This window comes from Amblyraja radiata, chromosome X (genome assembly GCF_010909765.2).
Source record: "Amblyraja radiata isolate CabotCenter1 chromosome X, sAmbRad1.1.pri, whole genome shotgun sequence".
NCBI classification, from domain to species: Eukaryota; Metazoa; Chordata; class Chondrichthyes; order Rajiformes; family Rajidae; genus Amblyraja; species Amblyraja radiata.
The window spans coordinates 12,889,556-12,909,532 of record NC_045999.1 but is presented as its reverse complement, the minus strand read 5'-3'; the positions used below and the strand labels follow the sequence as shown (position 1 = coordinate 12,909,532).

General features: G+C 46.2%; 1 protein-coding gene across 2 annotated transcripts in view; it reads left to right on the top strand.

The window, feature by feature from the left end:
- Positions 1 to 3,798: 3,798 nt before the first annotated feature.
- The window catches only part of rab8b (RAB8B, member RAS oncogene family), a 92,011-nt gene continuing 75,832 nt past the window's right edge, over positions 3,799 to 19,977 (top strand). Inside the window, exons 1-2 of one of the 2 annotated variants that reach the window (XM_033015043.1) lie at positions 3,799 to 3,817; positions 5,484 to 5,613. In XM_033015043.1, the coding sequence (XP_032870934.1) occupies positions 5,490 to 5,613 (124 nt within the window). In that variant the 5' untranslated portion in view covers positions 3,799 to 3,817; positions 5,484 to 5,489. Of the gene's footprint in view, positions 3,818 to 5,439; positions 5,614 to 19,977 lie in introns of those variants that run through there. The other variant, XM_033015042.1, reaches the window with a different exon arrangement.

The window sequence follows — 19,977 nt, the reverse complement described above, 5'->3', positions numbered from 1 at the left end:
AGTTAGTGGCTGTATGCCCTAGGCAACATGTATTGCCGATAGGATAATAGCAGCTAATGAGAAACAAGACTAGCCACCTTATACCATCCATAGATAAACTTGGGCAGCTTACATTCCCAGCGTTGTGAATATTGACTTCTCTAACTTCAAGTAACCCTTGCTTTCCCTTTCCCTCTCCATCCCTCCCCCTTCCTAGTTCTCCAACCATTCTAACTGTTCTCCTGATTACATTTTATGTCAGTATGCTTCGTTGTCACCTTCTCCAAGCTAACAATGATCTATTCTATATTTTCCTTGAACCTCATCTCCTTTGATGTCTCGTTTCCACACCTTACGCTTCCTTATGTCTGTGTGTCCCTCGACCCTGACTCTCGCTCAGGAAGGGTCTCGAACCGAAATTTCAAGCATTCCTTCTATCCAGAGATGTTGCCTGTCCCGCTGAGTTACTCCAGCATTTTGTATCTATATTCGGTATAAACCAGCATCTGCTGTTCGTTCCTGCCCGGATAAACTGCCATCTTGATGAATCTCATTGTCTGTAACACGTTTTCACCTAGCAAACAGCTAACAATGCCGTTTCCTTTATCATCGTTACTTTTTTGCATGTACTTCATTCGTTTGTTCTAAATCATCGTCTACATCTCTCGTTTCCCCTTTCCCTGACTCTCAGTCTGAAGAAGGGTCTTGACCCGAAATATCGCCCATTCCTTCTATCCAGAGAAGCTGCCTGACCGGCTGAGTTACTCCAGCATTTTATGTCTATCTTCCAGATAACCTGTGTAGGAAGGAACTGCAGATGCTGGTTTAAGCCGAAGATAGACACAAAATGCTGCAGTAACTCAGCGGCTCAGGCAGCATCTCTGGAAAGAAGGAATGGGTGACATTTCGGGTCGAGACCCTTCTTCAGACTAGTTAGGGAATAGGGAAATGGAGAATCATAGAAAATAGGTGCAGGAGGAGGCTATGCGGCCCTTCGAGCCAGCACCGCCATTCATTGTGATCATGGCTGATCATCCCCTATCAATAACCCGTGCCTGCCATCTCCCCATATCCCTTGACTCCACTAGCCCCTAGAGCTCTATCAGGGCTGCCAACATTGGGTGAGAGTTGAGAGTGAGAAATTGCGAGGGAGCGTAGCGACCGAGAGGGGGAGGGTGTGGGAGGGGGTGCTCCCCCTCCCATAGTAGGCTCCGGAGGTGGCACCAACGCCCCCACTCACCCGGTCCGCTCCTAGTTCCGGGCCGGGGTTAAAACTCCATGGGGTGTGGACAGAGCGGTCGACAAACATAGAACCGCCGGAGGTGAGGGTGGGAGGTGTGTGCCGTGCCTCAGGGGGGAAGGGGGAGGGGGTTTGGTGCTGGTAGTTTGATAGCCCTGCTTTAAACCAATCCCCTCTAGTGCTTGAATCACATATCCTGGGAAAAAGACTATGCATTCACCTGATATTCCCCTCATGGTTTTTACTCACCTCTAAAACAATTTTTGCTTTATTTTGAACTTTCAGCACCCGCAGATATTTGAGCCTGAGAAATTTTGTGATCAGCGTGAGAGCATGAGAATTTTGTGAAATGCGTGAGTCTCACGCTCAATGCGTGAGAGTTCGCAGTCCTGCTAATAATGCAAACATTTTATGCAAGTTCCAATTGTTTGGACACAAATCACTTATTACTGCTTTATAACAGTTAAGTTACTTTAAGACCATTTCAGAAATGATGGCACTCAACAAACAATCAACTAACAAATTAAAGCAAACTAAAAAGAAATAACATGTTCCCTTTCCTGACTCGACCTCATAAGTACTTTAACGCTGTTAACAGAGCAAAGGGATATTAATCTCAAGAATCAAAATGGGGAAAGTGGGGCAATTTTGCTTAAATGGTAATTCTAAGCCCATTCAGATCTTCATAGAGTCAGAGTTATACAACATGTACGTGGCTGGCCCAATTTGTCCATAATGATCAAGTTGGCATTCTGCGTGCCCAGGGACTGGCTGCCGTTCCCAGATCAGCTCGCGTCCCAGGGACTGGCTGCAGTTCTCAGGTCGGCTCGCCTGCCCCGACCCTGCGAAAACGAATTGAAAAAAAACGCGTTATTTCGGGTTACGGGCCGGATTCAGCCCGTGTGCCGTAGGTTGCCGAACCCTGTCCTAGATGTTTGGCCTCATTGTGGCCCTCCCCATGTTTTACAACCGATTCACCTGGTTAGTTTTATCTCCGGCTGCTTCATGTTGTCGGCGGCTGCACATCCAACCAAGAAAGAAGAGAAGAGATGAGATGCGACGTCACTCACAGCCGCCAACTGACACGCTTCCCCTGACCACACAGATCGTTGTGATATGGCGCAAAAAGACAAACTGTGCAGGGACTGAAGACAGCGTGAGAATTCTGTCACCAGCGTGAGAATTGGCTGAAATGCGTGACTATCACGCTTTGAGCGTGAGAGTTGGCAGCCCTGTCTAAGGCCAGGATGTGACAACAGACGCACAGGGAGACACATACACAAAGGAAGACACACACACACACAGGGAGACAGACACACACACACACAGGGAGACAGACACACACATATACAGGGAGACAGACACACACACACACACACAGGGAGACAGACACACACACACACACACGGTGACAAACAGACACACACGGGGAGACAGACAGACACACGGGGAGATACACACACAGGGATACACACACACACACGGAGACACAGACACACACACAGGGAGACACACACACACAGGGAGACACACACACACAGGGAGACAACACACACACGGGGAGACACACACACACGGGGAGACACAGACACACACAGGGAGACACAGACACACACAGGGAGACACAGACACACACACACACAGGGAGACACACACACACAGGGAGACACACACACACAGGGAGACACACACACACGGGGAGACACAGACACACACACATGGGGAGACACACACACACAGGGAGACACACACACACAGGGAGACACACACACACGGGGAGACACAGACACACACAGGGAGACACAGACACACACAGGGAGACAACACACACACAGGGAGACACACACACACGGGGAGACACAGACACACACACACACACAGGGAGACAACACACACGGGGAGACACAGACACACACACACACACACAGGGAGACACACACACACAGGGAGACAACACACACACGGGGAGACACACACACACGGGGAGACACACACACACGGGGAGACACACACACACAGGGAGACACACACACACAGGGAGACACAGACACACACACACACACACACACACACAGGGAGACAACACACACACGGGGAGACACACACACACGGGGAGACACACACACACGGGGAGACACACACACACGGGGAGACACACACACACGGGGAGACACAGACACACAGGGAGACGCACACACACAGGGAGACACACACACGGGGAGACACACACACACGGGGAGACACACACACACGGGGAGACACACACACACGGGGAGACACACACACACAGGGAGACACAGACACAGACACACAGGGAGACGCACACACACAGGGAGACACACACACGGGGAGACACACACACACAGGGAGACACAGACACACAGGGAGACACAGACACAGACACACAGGGAGACGCACACACACAGGGAGACACACACACACGGGGAGACACACACACACACAGGGAGACACACAGAGACACACACACACGGGGAGACACAGACACAGACACACAGGGAGACGCACACACACGGAGACACACACACACGGGGAGACACACACACACGGGGAGACACACACACACACACACAGGGAGACACACAGAGACACACACACACGGGGAGACACACACAGGGAGGTACACACACACACACACAAGGAGACACACACAGGGAAACAGACACACACACACCTTTCCTTCCCCCTCCATCCTCCACCTCCCTTCCTCTTTCCTCCCCCCCCCCCCCATCCCTCCCTCTTTCCTCCCCCTCCCTCTCTTTCCTCCTCTACCTCTCTTTCCTCACCCTCCCTCTTTTTCCTCACGCTTCCTCTTTCTCCCCTTTCCCTTCCTTCAATCCCTTACTACATTCCCTCCCCCTGTCTCTCTTTGCCTCCATCCCTCCCTTTTTTTCTTTCTCTCTCTTTCTCTCCTCCCACTCTTTCCCCGACCACCCAAGTCTGGCGGGCACGGTGCAGCGTGGATTGGCGGCGTTGGCGCTGCCGTGTGAGTTGAAGGGCAGGAGGGAGGGAGGGAGGGAGGGAGGGAGCGAGGTAGCCGCAGCAGCCGGAAGCTCAGCGCTCGCAGACGGCGCAGAAAAGCACTGACACCCGCTGCCCGGGACCGACGCGCTTCCCCAATCCGTGCAGATCGCTGTCATGTGGCGCAAAGAGACAAACTGTGCAGCAAAGATCCTATAGCTCTGCTATATAGCTCTGCTATAGGATCTTTGCTGTGCAGGGACTGATCGTGAGAATTCTGTCTTCAGCGTGAGAATTGACAGAAATGCAGAGTGTCACGCTCAAAGCGTGAGAGTTGGCAGCCCTGGCTCTATCTAACTCTCTCAAATCCATCCAGTGACTTGGCCTCCACTGCCCTCTGTGGCAGGGAATTCCATAAATTCACACCTCTCTGGGTGAAAAAGCTTTTTCTCACCTCAGTCTTAAATGACCTCCCCTTTATTCTAAGACTGTGGCCCCTGGTTCTGGACTCGCCCAACATTGGGAACATTTTTCCTGCATCTAGCTTGTCCAGTCATTTTATAATTGTATATGTTTCTATAAGATCCTCCCTCGCCCTCGGTGACTGCCAATCCCCCCCTTCCCGGACACTCCTCCCACAGGAAAAACACTATGACTGTATGCATGTAAATAGTTTTATTTATTGAAATTATATTCTATGTCGCTCTTCCAGGGAGATGCTAACTGCATTTCGTTTTCTCTGTACTGTACTCTGACAATGACAATTAAAGTTGAATCTGAATCTGAATCGTCCTTCTAAACTCCAGTGAATACAAGCCTAGTCTTTTAAACGAGAGATATAGACGATGATGTAGAGAGGTAAAGAACTGATTTTGGATGATCAGCCATGATCATATTGAATGACCTACTTCTGCACCTATTTTCTATGTTTCTGCTTCTAACAATGAATTGTGCCTCCACAATGGGACTACAATCCCCAGCAGGCTGTTCGTCGGCCGCATTCGGTCGCGCATGACGTCGGGCTGTGGATGACGCAGGACCAAAGACCGCCCCGCGTCTGCCGTCACTCCGCCCGCCGCCGCCCCGCGTCTGCCGTCACTCCGCCCGCCGCCGCCCCGCGTCTGCCGTCACTCCGCCCGCCGCCGCCCCGCGTCTGCCGTCACTCCGCCCGCCGCCGCCCCGCGTCTGCCGTCACTCCGCCCACCGCCGCCCCGCGTCTGCCGTCACTCCGCCCGCCGCCGCCCCGCGTCTGCCGTCACTCCGCCCGCCGCCGCCGCCCGTTCAGCCCGACATGGCGAAGACGTACGATTACCTCTTCAAGCTGCTGCTGATCGGCGACAGCGGCGTCGGCAAAACCTGCCTCCTCTTCCGCTTCTCGGAGGACGCCTTCAACACCACCTTCATCTCCACTATAGGTGAGTGAGTGAGTGAGGGGCGCCGCCACCCCGGGGCCTTCACCCCACACCCCATCATCCCTGCCCCCTCCATCCATCCTCCCGCCACCCCGGGGCCTTCACCCCCAACCCCACCCCGTCCCTTGTTCCCACCACCCCAGGCTTTCACCCCGCTGCCCCCAACCCTCTACCCCGGGACCATCCCCTCACCCAGTTACTGCTGTCCCCACCCATTACCCCCCGACCATTCTTACCCCGGAGCCTTCACCCCCTGCGCCGTCCAGCGAGCAGGGACCATTCTCCCCCTCCCCCTTGCTCCTACCACATCGGTGCTTTCCCCACCCTTTGCTCCCTCTATCCCGGGGCTTTCCTCCATCCACTGCTTCAACTATCCCGGGGGCTTTCCCACCTGCTCCCGCTACCCCGGGCCTTGCCGCTCCTGAGCTCGTACTCCCACTATCCTGCGGCTTTTCCCACCCTTTGCTTCCCCCTACCCCATTATGCCCCCCCCCCATCATCGCTACTATGGGGCATTCTCCTTTATTCACCCCCTCCCTTTGCATTCCTCCCATCACCGAGGGGCCTGGCTGTTGTCCGTTCTCTGCCCCTTCCCTATCCCGGGGTGTGTTATTTATTGTTAGTGACCCAGCCTTGGCAACTGATCTGCTGTCAAGAGACTTCCCTGGGGCCTGTTGTTTTGTATGCCTGTCCCCACCCATGTTGTCAAGGCACATAAGGACTGCCGTTATCACTTCCAGCATCTGGCCTGCTATCCACAATGATTCTGTTCCGTACCCTCCCATATCCACCACCCACGGATCTGTGGCTGTTAAGTCATCGAAAGGTCCAAAGATACGCAGTGATGTTTCTTCCCTCCTTTGGACTGTTGAGCTGTCCTTGGATTTTGAATTAGGCATTTCCATTTGCAAATCTTGAATTAGGCGCAGCAATCCCATTTGCAGTTCTTTGTTTCTGTATCGCTGTTGGCAGCTACAAATCATGGTTAAACACAAAAATCTGGAGTAACTCAGCGGGACGGGCAGCATCTCTGGAGAGAAGGAATGGGTGATGATTTGGGTCGAGACCCTACCGAAAACGTCACCCATTCCTTCTCTCCAGAAATGCTGCCTGTCCCGCTGAGCTCCTCCAGCTTTTGTGTCTATCTTCTGTTAAAACCAGCATTTGCAGTTCCTTGCTACACAAGCCATGATTAAAGTTGGTAACCTGGATTCTAAGTACACAAGGTAGACAAAAATGCTCTAGAAACTCAGTGGGTGAGGCAGCATCGATGGAGCGACGGAAATAGGCAACGTTTCGGGCCGAATTTCCTTCGCTCCATAGATGCTGCCTCACCCGCTGAGTTTCTCCAACATTTTTGTCTACCTTCGATCTTCCAACATTTGCTGTTCCTTCTTAAACAACTTCTAAGTACACAATTTAGGTTTAGGTTTATTATTGTCTAGTGTACCGACCGAGATGCAGTGAAAATCTTAGCTTTGCATGCTGTCCAGTCAGATCAGATAATACTTTACATAAATACGAGCGTATAATCAAGTCAAACTCAAGTACAATAGGTAGAGCAAAGGTAAGGTACAAAGTGCAAAATTACGTTTTCAGCATTGCAGCGTATCAGTTCGATAGACAAAGTCCAATGTCTGCAAAGGGATAGAGATGAATAGGACAATACCCTAGCTTATGGTAGGACTGTTCAGAAACCTGATAACAGAAGGGAAAAAGCTGTTCCTGAGTTTGGTGGTGCGCGCTTTCAAGCTTCAAAGTCGTGCATGGAGAGCACGGGGGTTCTTTTTCAAGGTCCCTGGTAGTCTGACTGGCAGTGGGATGTTGTTCTTTGTGCCAACGGCACAGTGTCACAGAGGTAGAATTGCTGCCTTACAGCGCTTGCAGCGCCAGAGATCCGAGTTCGATCCCGACTACGGGTGCTGTCTGTACGGAGTTTGTACGTTCTTCCAGTAACCTGCGTAGGTTTTCTCCGAGATCTTCAGTTTCTTCCCGCACTCCAAAGACGTACAGGTTTGTAGGTTAATTGGTTTGGTAAATGAAAAAATTGTCCATAGTGTGTGTAGGATTGTGTTAACGTGTGGGGATTGCTGGTTAGCGCGGACCCAGTGGGCCGAAGGGCCTGTTTCCGCGCTGTATCTCTAAACTAAACTAAACTGGTGCCACTGCGATGTTAGATTTATGGATTGTGTAGGAAGGAACTGCAGTTGCTGGTTGAAACTGAAGACAGACACAAAATGCTGGAGTAATTCAGAGGGACATGCAGCCTCTCTGGAGAGAAGGAATAGGTGACCTTTTGGGTTGAGACCCTTCTTTAGACTGAGGAAGGGTCTCGATCTGAAACGTCACCCATTCTTCTCCGGAGATGGTCCCTGTCCCGCTGAGTTACTCCAGCATTTTGTATCGATGTTGGATTTATGGATTGTTGTTCTCAAGAAATCTCATCATAGGCTGAGGAGATGGTTCTAGACTATGTTCTGCCTTTCATTCAGACCATGTCAGATTAGTACGTTGAAGATATTGCGGCACATCTGGATTATGCAAGTGCAGCTGGAAATATGTGTGCAGCATGTTCCCTGGACAAAATCTTTGACATGGCAAAATTCTAACGTCTTTATAAATCATCATCTGAGCCCAGTGTTTTGGGAGGATTCGGACCAGTCTGGGATTCTAGTGCTATCTGTGGGACATTTGCTTCAAGTGCAAAGGTTTGAATTTCAAAATGAGTTGGAGCATTGTCTTAAAACACAAATTGCTGAGGAGATTCTGCTGCCTTTAGGTAGACTCAAAATGCTGGAGTAACTCAGCAGGTCAGGCTGCATCTCTGGAGTGAAGGAATGGGTGACGTTACTGGTCGAGACCCTTCTTCTGGCAAGATTAAGGGGAGAGGGAGACATGGAGATTTTGTAGGGCAAGGTGTAAAAACTGATCAAAGGGGATGAAGATCAAGGAAAATGTAGAATACATCATTGTTAGCTATGGGGAAGGTGATAAGCGGCATATAATCAGTAAAATTTAATCTGGAGGACAGTACAACTAGTCGGAGAACTAGGATGGGCGAGGGATGGAGAGAGAGGGAAAGCAAGGGTTACTTGGAATTGGAGATGTCAATATTCATACCGCTGGGTTGTAAGCTGCCTAAGTGAAATATGAGGTGCTTCACCTTTCTCTGTGTGGACCTGCTGTATCCCTAGAACACCTGTTGGCATATTTCCAACATCTGTGGTTTTTAAATGTTAATCGAGTGAACTAATACCAAGATTTATAGGCATCAGAGATGATGCCTGACCTGCTGAGTTACTCCAGCATTTTGTGTCTTGTCAAGATTTAACAATTGTCTTCTGCGTAAATTGAGAATGTAGCTTAATTTGAGATGTATTCTGAATATAAATGTCTTCCGTTTTGTTATTATTGGTCTCTACATTTAGGGTATCTACAAAGACGTTACAATTTTAGTCTCAAAACTGAACTTTCAGTATGAATAAAATTGATCATCAGGTGTTGATTACGGTTTCTGGTTGTATCGTGTGAAGTATGCGCACTTCCTGTGATAGTCATAACACTTGCTTACAACAAGAGTAATCCCATGTATTCTTCTTGGATTATGGTGTATAATTAGTCGAAAATATTTGTATTTAGTCCATTTCGAACTGGCAAATTTCTATCAGTTTGCTGAGTGTCATTTTGCCAGTGAAAGCACTTTTGAAGTGAATTTAAATCGCTTCAACGACCTGCACATGTCAAGGTGTATTAGTTTGCTGGTTTGCCTAATAAAACGTCATTTCCTATTTAAGTGTACCAAATAAACCACAACATAACTCTGGCATTTACAGCAAAATGTGATGTACATTGGCTACACACCACAGATTGGTTTTACTGTGTATAGATTTTGCATTAGGATGCATGGATAATTTAGGTTTAGTATAAATGTCACAACAGAAATGTTACTTCTGACCAGATTCCACATGGGATGCTGCTTGTATTTTAGCTATAATGCTATATCAGACCGGTTTATTATTTTACAAAATCTGCCCACAGTTAATTTAACATAAGAGCAGGTTGTTCTCTCAACCCTCAAAGTTGCCTAACCACACACTTGCACAGCTCCCGCGGCTAAATGCGTTGCAGATCATGCAACTGGCATTATGCTCAGTAGTTCTGTGTAAATGGAGCAGAGGTTGAACTCACAACTTGCTTTGTGCGTTTCCAACTAAAACACCCTCTACTTTGTGATGCCACAGATGAGAATGGATGGGCAAATGTGGGCTTTAGAACAGGCTTGGTTTGACTGCGAAGCATATAATTCAGTCTCCATCTTAAAAATTATACATGCAGCTAGGCACCAAAATTTACGACAGTTTTGAAAACTAGAAAATTGTAGCTTTAGAAAATTCTCATAATTTCTTCTTCTCCTGCAGATAAAGGTTTGAACCTGTGAGGACCATTGTACAATATTTATTGCTTTAAATTTCCAATTGCCAATTGTTCTCTTCATCATGAGCATCACTTTCAGTTAATACATTTTACTGGCCATTTAAGATGGAGCTGAGGTTTTTTTAATGGGAGCTGTGAAGAGTCCTTGATTATGATCAGTGCTCAACAGCTTTCTGTACTCTTAAATCCAGGTATATAAGGGTTGAAGGGGAAGATAGAACTGATCCAGGATCAGCTTTAATCTCATCGACTGGTGAAGTAACGCAGAAGGTTGTGGAGCCTCTATTCATGGCCGTGCAGGAATTACACAATTCAATAATCTCTTGGGTACACAAAAATGCTGGAGAAACCCAGCGGGTGCAGCATCATCTATGGAGCGAAGGAGATGGGCAACGTTTCGGGCCCAAACCCTTCTTCAGACCTTCGATTGTACCTTCGATTATCCAGCATCTGCAGTTCCTTCTTAAACACAATAATATCTTTGTCAGCATTTATGTTTGGATGATTAGTTTGCAATTAAACCATTGCTTTTAAAATTTCAAATGTGTCCCATTAATTGGAAATGAGGATTTATTAGGATCATAGAATTATAGTAGAGAACTGATCTGTCCTCTTTCAGTAAGAAAAGATTCATGGTGAAGCGACAGCATTGTGGAATGAAATTCCATTCAGATTGATGAATTGTGATTGAAGCAAACTGAATGTTGTCACATAATTGTACAAGAAGGAACTGCAGATGCTGGAAAATCGAAGGTGGACAAAATTGCTGGAGAAACTCAGCAGGTGCGGCAGCATCTATGGAGCGAAGGAAATAGGCAACGTTTCGGGCCGAAACCCTTCTTCAATACCTCATTGCCATTCACCCATCTGCTATCCACCACTTGCTCTACCCAAACCCAACTCCAATCTATCGTCCCGAAACGTTGCCTATTTCCTTCGCTCCATAGATGCTGCCGCACCCGCTGAGTTTCTCCAGCAATTTTGGCTACATAATCGTACATCTGGTTAAAAGTGTGCGTTGAAGCCTGGATTAATGCTGGAGCTAAATTATTTAATGCCAGCTTGTCTTTACCACTATTGGGACTACATGAGACAAAGTAATCTGATCCATGTCAATTACGAACACTGTTGTACAGAGTTCCTTTGGGCTGTGTCATTTTAAACCCATAGGTCCACTATGGAAATATTTCACAGATGGTTTGTTTTTTTATGTTTTTTGTTAGCGAGTGGAATTGTGAGCTTAGCCAAACATGAGTGCAGTTCAAGTATTTAAACCCTTCACTTGCAAATTTAAACTAAACATACTGGTAAATCATTTTCAGTTGTAAAATTCAAATTGAAAACAGGTTTTATGAGTTGGTTTCTGCACCTTATTGTTTAATTTGTTTCTTCCATATTAATTTTGTGCTATTATTACATAATTGAAAAAGTAACCACGCAAGATTTGTGTTTGTTGTTTGTGGTTATGTGAGCATGTGGAAGTGCATGTTAATAACTAAACCAGTACTTACAAGAAGTTGTTGCGTTTGTAAACTGTACAGTGCATGGACATTTTCATTAAAATGGTGTCCAATTTGAATCTTTAGCACAGTAACAGTCTAAGCTTGTGTAAAGCTTCTAAATACATTGAACATAGAATATGACAGCACAAAACAGGCTCCTTACCCTACTATGTTCGTGCCAAGCATGATGCCAAGACCAACTCTTATCTTCCTGCACATAAATCCATATCCCTCCATTCCCAGCACATCCATATTTCCTTCCAAAAGTCTCTGCAATGCAACTATCGTATCTATTTCAATCACCATCCCAGGCACCCAGCTCCCTCTTTGCAAAACTAACTTTCCCCCCACATCTTTACAATTTGCCTCTCTCACTTTAAAGCTGTGCCCTCTAGTATTTTGATTTTACCACCATGGGAAATAGACAGCTACCTTATTCATGCCTCTCATCATTCTATACATCTTGTCTCCCTGCAACGTCTGGGCAGAGAAAACAAACCAAGTTTGTCCAACCTCTTCTTGTAACTAATCCCCCCCAATGCATGCATCATTCCGGTAAACCATCTCTCTACCCTTTCCAAAGCCTCCACATCTTTGCTGCAATGGGGGTGACCAGAACTGCACGTGACATAGATGTCCAATAGACCAAAGTTGTATAAAGCTGCACCATGATTTCCTGATTCTTATACTCAATGTCCCACTGTACATCAATGCCGTTAAGGGTCATGCCATATATTTGTGTCCCTTAGTGCAACACCTCACACTTGCTCGGATTAAACCACATCCACAATTTCCCCCCCTATTTCTGTGGCTGGTCTGTATCCTGGTGCATACTTTGACGGCCTTCCTCACAGTCTGCGACCTCAGCAATCTCGGTGCCATCCGCAAATTTACTGACCAACCTACATTTATGCTGGTCATTTAAATATATCACATACGTCTGAAGAAGGATCCCGATCCGAAACGTTACCCATTCCTTCTCTCCAGAGATGCTCCTGTCCCGTTGAGTTACTCCAGCATTGTGTGTCTATCTGAGGTCCCAGCTCAGAACTCTGCATAACTCCACTGGGCACAGACCTCCAGCTTGAATATTGTCCTTCCTCCGCAACCCTCTTGCATTAAGTCAGTTCTGAATCCATATGATCAAGTTACTGTTAATCCCATGTATCTTAATCTTCTAGATCAGCCTACCACGGAGACTTTACAAATGTGTTACTAAAATCCATGTAGACAACTTCTACCACCCTACTGGGTCCTGACCTGAAATGTCACTTAACCATTTTCTCCAGATGCCGTGCATGGAGTAACTCAGCATTTTGTGTCTATTCACCACCCTACCCTCATCGATCATCTTTGTCGACAGTTCAAAACTGCGTGCGTTTTAAAAAACATTCCTCTTGACAAACTTTAACTTTCTTTTCTTTTTGTTTTAAATAATGTGTACATTTCACTTGGCAAAAAAAACTTAAACTTTTACAGTAGAATACAAGGAACTGCAGATGCTGGTTTATAAAAAATGACACAAAGTGCTGGAGTCACTCGGATCAGGCAGCATCTCTGGAGAACATGGTGGGGGGGGGGGGCGGGGGAGCTGGAAGAGTGGAGAGGCAGGACAAAGCCTGGCAGGTAATAAATAGGTGGATACAGGTGAGAGGGTTTTTTGATAGGCTGATGGTTGGACCAAGGCCAGAGATGAAAAGACAGAAAGTGTGAGACAAAGGATTGAAGAGTTGACAATTGTGAAGCTAGAAGAAGGAAAGGGAGTGGGAGGGGAGAAATGGGTGCGAATCCCCTCTGACTGGCAGAATTTGACATCGCCCTCAACTTCTCTGTTGACTCGCACGGTGGTGCAGCGGTAGAGTTGCCGCCTTACAATGCTTGCAGCACCAGAGACGCGGATTCGATCCCGACTATGGGTGCTGTCTGTACTGAGTTTGTACGTTCTCGCCATGACAGCGTGGGTTTTCACTGAGATCTTTGGTTTCCTCCCACTCTCCAAAGACGTTCAGGTTTGTAGGTTATTTGGCTTGGTATGAGTGTAAATAGTTCCTAGTGTGTGTACATGGTGCTAATGTGCGGGGATCGCTGGTCGGTGAGGACTCGGTGAGCCGAAGGGCCTGTTTCTGCAGTATCGCCAAACTAAAATAAGACTCCTCTCACTTCATGTTAAAGGTGTAGCCATGGGCACAGACACGGGCCTAAGCTATGTCTGCTTTTTTTTTCCCCATTAGGTCAAACAGTCCTTGTTCCAAACATACACTGGCACCATCCCCCAACTCTTTCTCCTCAACCTCCGACGACAACATCAGGGCTGCCTCCTGCACCCGTGTAGAACTCATTGATTTCTTCAATTTTTCTCTCTCACTCGTTTATCATATTGTTTACAGTGTACTATGTTTACATATTCTGTTGTGCTGCAGCAAGTAAGAGTGTCATTGGTCTATCTGGGACATATGACAATAAAACACTCTGGACTTCCACCCCTCCCTCAAAATCACTTGGACTATCACTGGCACTTCCTTCCCCTTTCTTGATCTCCCTGTCTCCATCATAATAGACTGACATCTGCTATAAACCTGCCATCTCCCAGTTATCTGGACCACATCTCCTCCCACCCTGCCTCTTGCAAAGATGCTATCCCTATTCTCAATTTCTCAGTCTCCGCCACATCTGCTCCCAGGGAGAGGTTTTCCTTTGTAGGTCATCCACGATGTTCTCTTTTTTGAGTAAATGTGGTCCCCCCTCCCCCCCCCCCCCGTTGTCGATGGATCTGTCACCTGCGACTCCTCTGTTCTGTTCTTCCTCCCCATCTAGATGGAACGGGGATAATGTTCCCCTTGTCTTCACCTATTTACTCCACCAGCTTACGCATCCAACACAGTTCTGACATTTCTGTCACATCCAACGTGATCCCACCACCAGTCACATTGTCCCATCCTCTCCCTTTCTGCCTTCCGCGGAGTGGGCTTCCTCCACAACTCCTTGGTTTGCTCTTTTCCTTTCACCCCCTCCCTGGGTACTTCCCCCTGCAACCACAGGAGTTGTATCACCTGCCTCTCCTCCGTCCAGGGACCCCAGCAGTCCTTGCAGGTGAGACAGATGCAAGTGTGCCTCCTCTAATCTCATCTACTGCATCCGGTGTTCCTGATGTGGGATGTACTTCAACGAGACCAAGCATAGACTCTGACCTTTCACTGAATACTTGTGCTCAGTCCATCAAGGCCGACTGGATCTCCCAGTTGCTATCTATTTTACTCCCCTCCCCATTTTGATACTGATCTGACGTGGGCTTCCTCCACTGCCAGAGTGAGCCATGTGCGCCTCCTATTATGCTTGGGTAGCATACAACCCACCAATATGAACGTTGAATTCTCCAATTTTAGGTTTATTGCAAAACTCCTTCCCCTTCTTCCATCCCCTCTCTTCTCCACCCCCCGTGGTCCCCCCCACACTCCCCGTGGTCCCCGCCTGGACCCGCACCTATTTCTTTCCTCCCCTTCCACCTCCCATTCCCTCCTCTATCTTCACAATTTTCAACACTTCAATCCTTCTTCTAATACCTTCTGTCTTTTCATCTCTGGCCTTTGTCCAACCGTCTGCCTATAGACCCTCTAACCCCCCCCCCCCCCCCCCCCCCCCCCACCCCCACCTGTATCCATCTATTACCTGTCAGGCTTTGTCCTGCTCCTCCTCTCTTCTAGCTTTCCCCCTCTCCCCCGCCCCAGTCAGTCTGATGAAGGGACTCAACCAAAAATGCCACCTATCCATGTTCTCCAGAGGTGCTGCTTGACCCGCTAAGTTAATCCAGCAATTACTGTCCAACTTTGGCAGTAGTTTGTGAGATGAAAATTGCACAAGAATTTTGGCAAATGCTCCTGTGATCTTTTTGTGAACTTTAAATCAGTTACGTTTTGTTTTCCAGTTAATTTTCTTGTCTCTTTTTCCTGAGCTTAGCCTACGGCTGTGCTGGGTTCCATTGCACCAAGCCAGCTCTAGTACTTGAGCATGTGGCCATTCTTCACGTTAGTCTCGGGTTTTGGCAGGTTATTTGAATGTTAAGAGTGGATCTACTCAGTTGTTGACCTTGAAATTATATGTGGCTGCAGCTAACAGAGTAGTGGTGAGGACTGTGAGCCCTGAGTATTTCCACACCACAGTGAATGAACTTTAATGTTAGATCACTGTGGCTACCCTGACTGAAATTGGCACCTGCATTTGACATTAAGGCATCAAACTTTGTTCACCAGCGACTTACCAGTTGAACTTTGAACTATCAAAAGTTTAGATGAGACTATGTCGATGATAAGGTGACATTTCTATCAGACTGGATAGACTCGGCTTGTACTCGCTAGAATTGAGAAGATTGAGGGGGGATCTTATTGAAACTTACAAAATTCTTAAGGGGTTGGACAGGCTAGATGCAGGAAGATTGTTCCCGATGTTGGGGAAGTCCAGAACAAGAGGTCACAGTCTAAGGATAAGGGGAAAGTCTTTTAGGACCAAGATGAGAAAAACATTTTGTCCCTCAGGGTTAAGTATAACTCCCGATCACAACAATAGACAAAATAGTTCAGTTTAGTGTACATGTACAGTGAAAAGCTTTTGTTGCATGCTATGTGTTATGTGTTCGATACCCCATAGAAAATTTGGTTTATAAAATTTAAAGTTGCGAAAAGCCCTACTAATTTAAGGCAGCTTCAGAAGTTCGTGTTAATAAGTGATAGGAGCAGAATTAGGCCATTTGGCCCATCATATCTACTCCATCATTGAATTATGGCTGATCTATCTCCCTCCTTCTGCCTTCTCCCCATAACTCCTGACACCTGTTCTAATCTAGAATCTATCTATTGATATACCTCCACAGCCTACTGGGGCAATGAATTCCTCAGATTCACCACCCTCTGACTAAAGAAATTCCTCCTCATCTCCTTCCTAAAGAAACGTCCTTTTATTCTGAGGCTTTGACCTCTGGTGCATGACTCTTCCACTAGTGGAAACATCCTCTCCTCATCCACTCTAACCAGTCCTGACTAATGGCAAGATGGAATCTGGAAGTGGGGCCGTTCCACACTTACGGTTAAAACCGCCTGGATTTCACTCAGCATTTAGATTGAAATAATTGACAGAATACGATCATTGCCAATATGGATGTCCAGAGCATCTGTGGTCCATGTCCACGTGGCTAATATTAATATAATAATAATATCAAGTTCAAGTTCAAGTGAGTTTATTGTCATGTGTCCCTGTATAGGACAATGAAATTCTTGCTTTGCTTAAGCACACAGAAAATAGTAGGCATTTACTACAAAACAGATAAATGTGTCCATATACCATGATATAAATATATACACACATGAATAAATAAACTGGTAGTGCAAATAACAGAAAGTGGTTGCTAATAATCAGAGTTTTGTCCGAGCCAGGTTTAATAGCCTGACGGCTGAGGGGAAGTAGCTATTCCTGAACCTGGTTGTTGCAGTCTTCAGGCTCCTGTACCTTCTACCTGAAGGTAGCAGGGAGATGAGTGTGTGGCCAGGATGGTGAGGGTCTTTGATGATACTGCCAGCCTTTTTGAGGCAGCGACTGCGATAAATCCCCTCGATGGAAGGAAGGTCAGAGCCGATGATGGACTGGGCAGTGTTTACGACTTTTTGTAGTCTTTTCCTCTCCAGGGCGCTCAAATTTCCGAACCAAGCCACGAAGCCACTATTGTCATTGCACAGAGGTACAATGAGATTTGGTATGCAGCTTCCATCCGATGTAATAACTTAATTAACTAAAAATGTAGACACCCAGAGAAACAAGATTAAAAAAACTCCCAGTAAAACAGTATAAAAAGTGCAAATAGGTCTGTGCCGGGTCGATGTGCGACGTGACCATCCGAGGGAGACAGTTCATGGGGGGGGGGGGGGGGAGCAAAAACGTCAGTGGAATTTTCCCTAGTTTTTTTTTAAAGGTTTCCAAGCTCTATAGAATTTTGTTTCCTATTAGACTTTTAGTTTCAGCTACCGACTGGTAATGATTTGTACAGTAAAACTCTGATAATTGGACAATTGATTACTCCAATACCAGTCTTGCAGATTTTCTGGACTGTTGGAGTATTCCTGTGAATATGTAAACACAATTTCAATTCATATTTTTTAGTTGTCACATAGTATTATAATGAGCCCAGTAAATTTAAAGAATGCACAAGATTGTGGTCTTTGTCAGTTGAAAGAGTGTGGGAACTGGACACTGCTGACTTAAAAGGGAGCACAACAAACATTATTCATTGTAGGCACAAAAAGCTGGAGTAACTCAGCGGGACAGGCAGCATCTCTGGAGAGAAGGAATGGGTTATGTTTCGGGTCGAGACCCTTCTTCAGACTGTTTAAGAAGGAACTGCAGATGCTGGAAAATCGAAGGTAGACAAAAGTGCTGGAGAAACTCAGCGGGTGCAGCAGCATCTATGGAGCGAAGGAAATAGACAACGTTTCGGGCCGAAACCCTTCTTCAGACTGATCCATTATCCATTCATTTGTTTTACTATGGATAAGTTGTTCATGCCTACTATATTCTGTTGTGCTGAAGCAAAGCAAGAATTTCATTGTCCTATCTGTGGACACATGACAATAAACTCTCTTGAATCTTGAATCTTGAATCTATATCTCTCTGCGTTCATCATCTATATCTTTTGTTTCCCTGACTCTAGAAACATAGAACATAGAAAAATAGTGCAGGAGTAGGCTATTCGGCCCTTCACCACCATTCAATAAGGACTTCTATTTTCTGTGCCAGCAATAATAACTCTTTCCAGGAAAGTACAGATATCCTTGGCATTCCTAGTTCTGTGACCTCTGGGTGTAAAATTTGTTTGCACATGGTTTCATTTGGTATTTGTGCTTTGCTTATACCCACACGGAAGGTTAAATTACTGTGTTTTAGTTCTAAAATAAGTTTGTTATTTTTTTCCTTTCAGTTTTGACTTCTAATAATCTGCTTATGCCACAGAGTTTAACTCTGGACTGTTTCCCATTGGCTTCACTCTGTTCCTTAGCTTGGATTTCAGTTGTGCTTTATTTTTCTCCTTTACTCTCACCTAGATCACTTTTTGCCTGGTTTTATCGCCTTTTCATTTCGCTTGTCAAGTATGAAAGGGGCTAGATTAATATGTGGAATGGCTGCATTTTGTGAGGTTTGGATAGGCTGAGTTTAACCATGTGTTAAAAGGAATGGAACAAGATTGGAAGATAAGAATTTGAGGGTCGACAGGGTGATTTAGAAAGGATTTTGCCTCTTATGGGCAAATAACTGCATGGACAGCACCTGAGGTCAGGATTTGACCCGTGTCTCTGAAGCTGTGAAGCAGCAGTTCTCCACCTACTGTGCCAATCTGTTGCCCTTGGTGACGGAAACTTCAACATTATCTAAATGATATCAAGATGTATATTTATGAATATGAACCGAATGCTGTAAGGTGGAGCACCAGAGCACTTTTTCCACAGGCACACATACAGTAGGCCAAATGAGTTTTTGTTAATTCTGAATGTTTCTTAATAGCGACTCATAGATTAGTTTACAGATACAGCGCGGAAATAACCCCTTTGGCCCACCGAGTCTGCACCGACCAGTGATCCCTGCACACTAACACTATCCTACACACACTAGAGACAATTTACAATTTTACCAAGCCAATTAACCTACAAACCTGAACATCCTTGGAGAGTGGGAGGAATCCGAAGATCTCGGAGAAAACTCAGACGGGTCTCTGGGAGAACGTACAAACTCCGTATAGAGAAGCACCCGGATTGAACCTGGGACCCAGGTCTCTGGTGCTGTAAGGCAGCAACTCTACCACTGCGCTAGGGTGCCACCCAATAATTAGTATTACCAGAGTCTGAAGAAGGATGCAAACTCGCAACATCAAATGTCTATTCCCTGCACTTGCTGCCTGACTTGCTGATTTCCTCCAGCACTTTTTCTTTTTTGCTCATGACTTCAGCATCTGCAGTTTCTCGTGTCTCCATCAGTGTTACATATGTTCATTTCTTAACTGCCAATGAATTTTAAATTAAAATGTTATGGGTTATAACTTAGTCCCTTGATTCCTGGTCACTATTTGCTTTCATATTCTGTTAATGCAAATTTAAATGAGTATTCTCTTTCAGTTTGTTAAACTTCAGCATTTTCACCGGCAAAAAGTTTGGGTGAATTTAAAAAAAAAACATGGTTTGGTTAGTTCCTGTTTGACTATTAAACACATTTGTGCAAGATTGTTGAAATTTGATATTTACAAAGCAGAAGTGTATGCGAGGTATGGAAGGCAAATGAAACAGTTGGGTTAATTTTAGATTAATTTGCCAAAGCATTCGCGAGCATAAAGGGCTGAATGACCTTCTACGTAAATGTATTAATTCTATTTGATTTGTTTGAAATCTAATCTGTGTCTGCA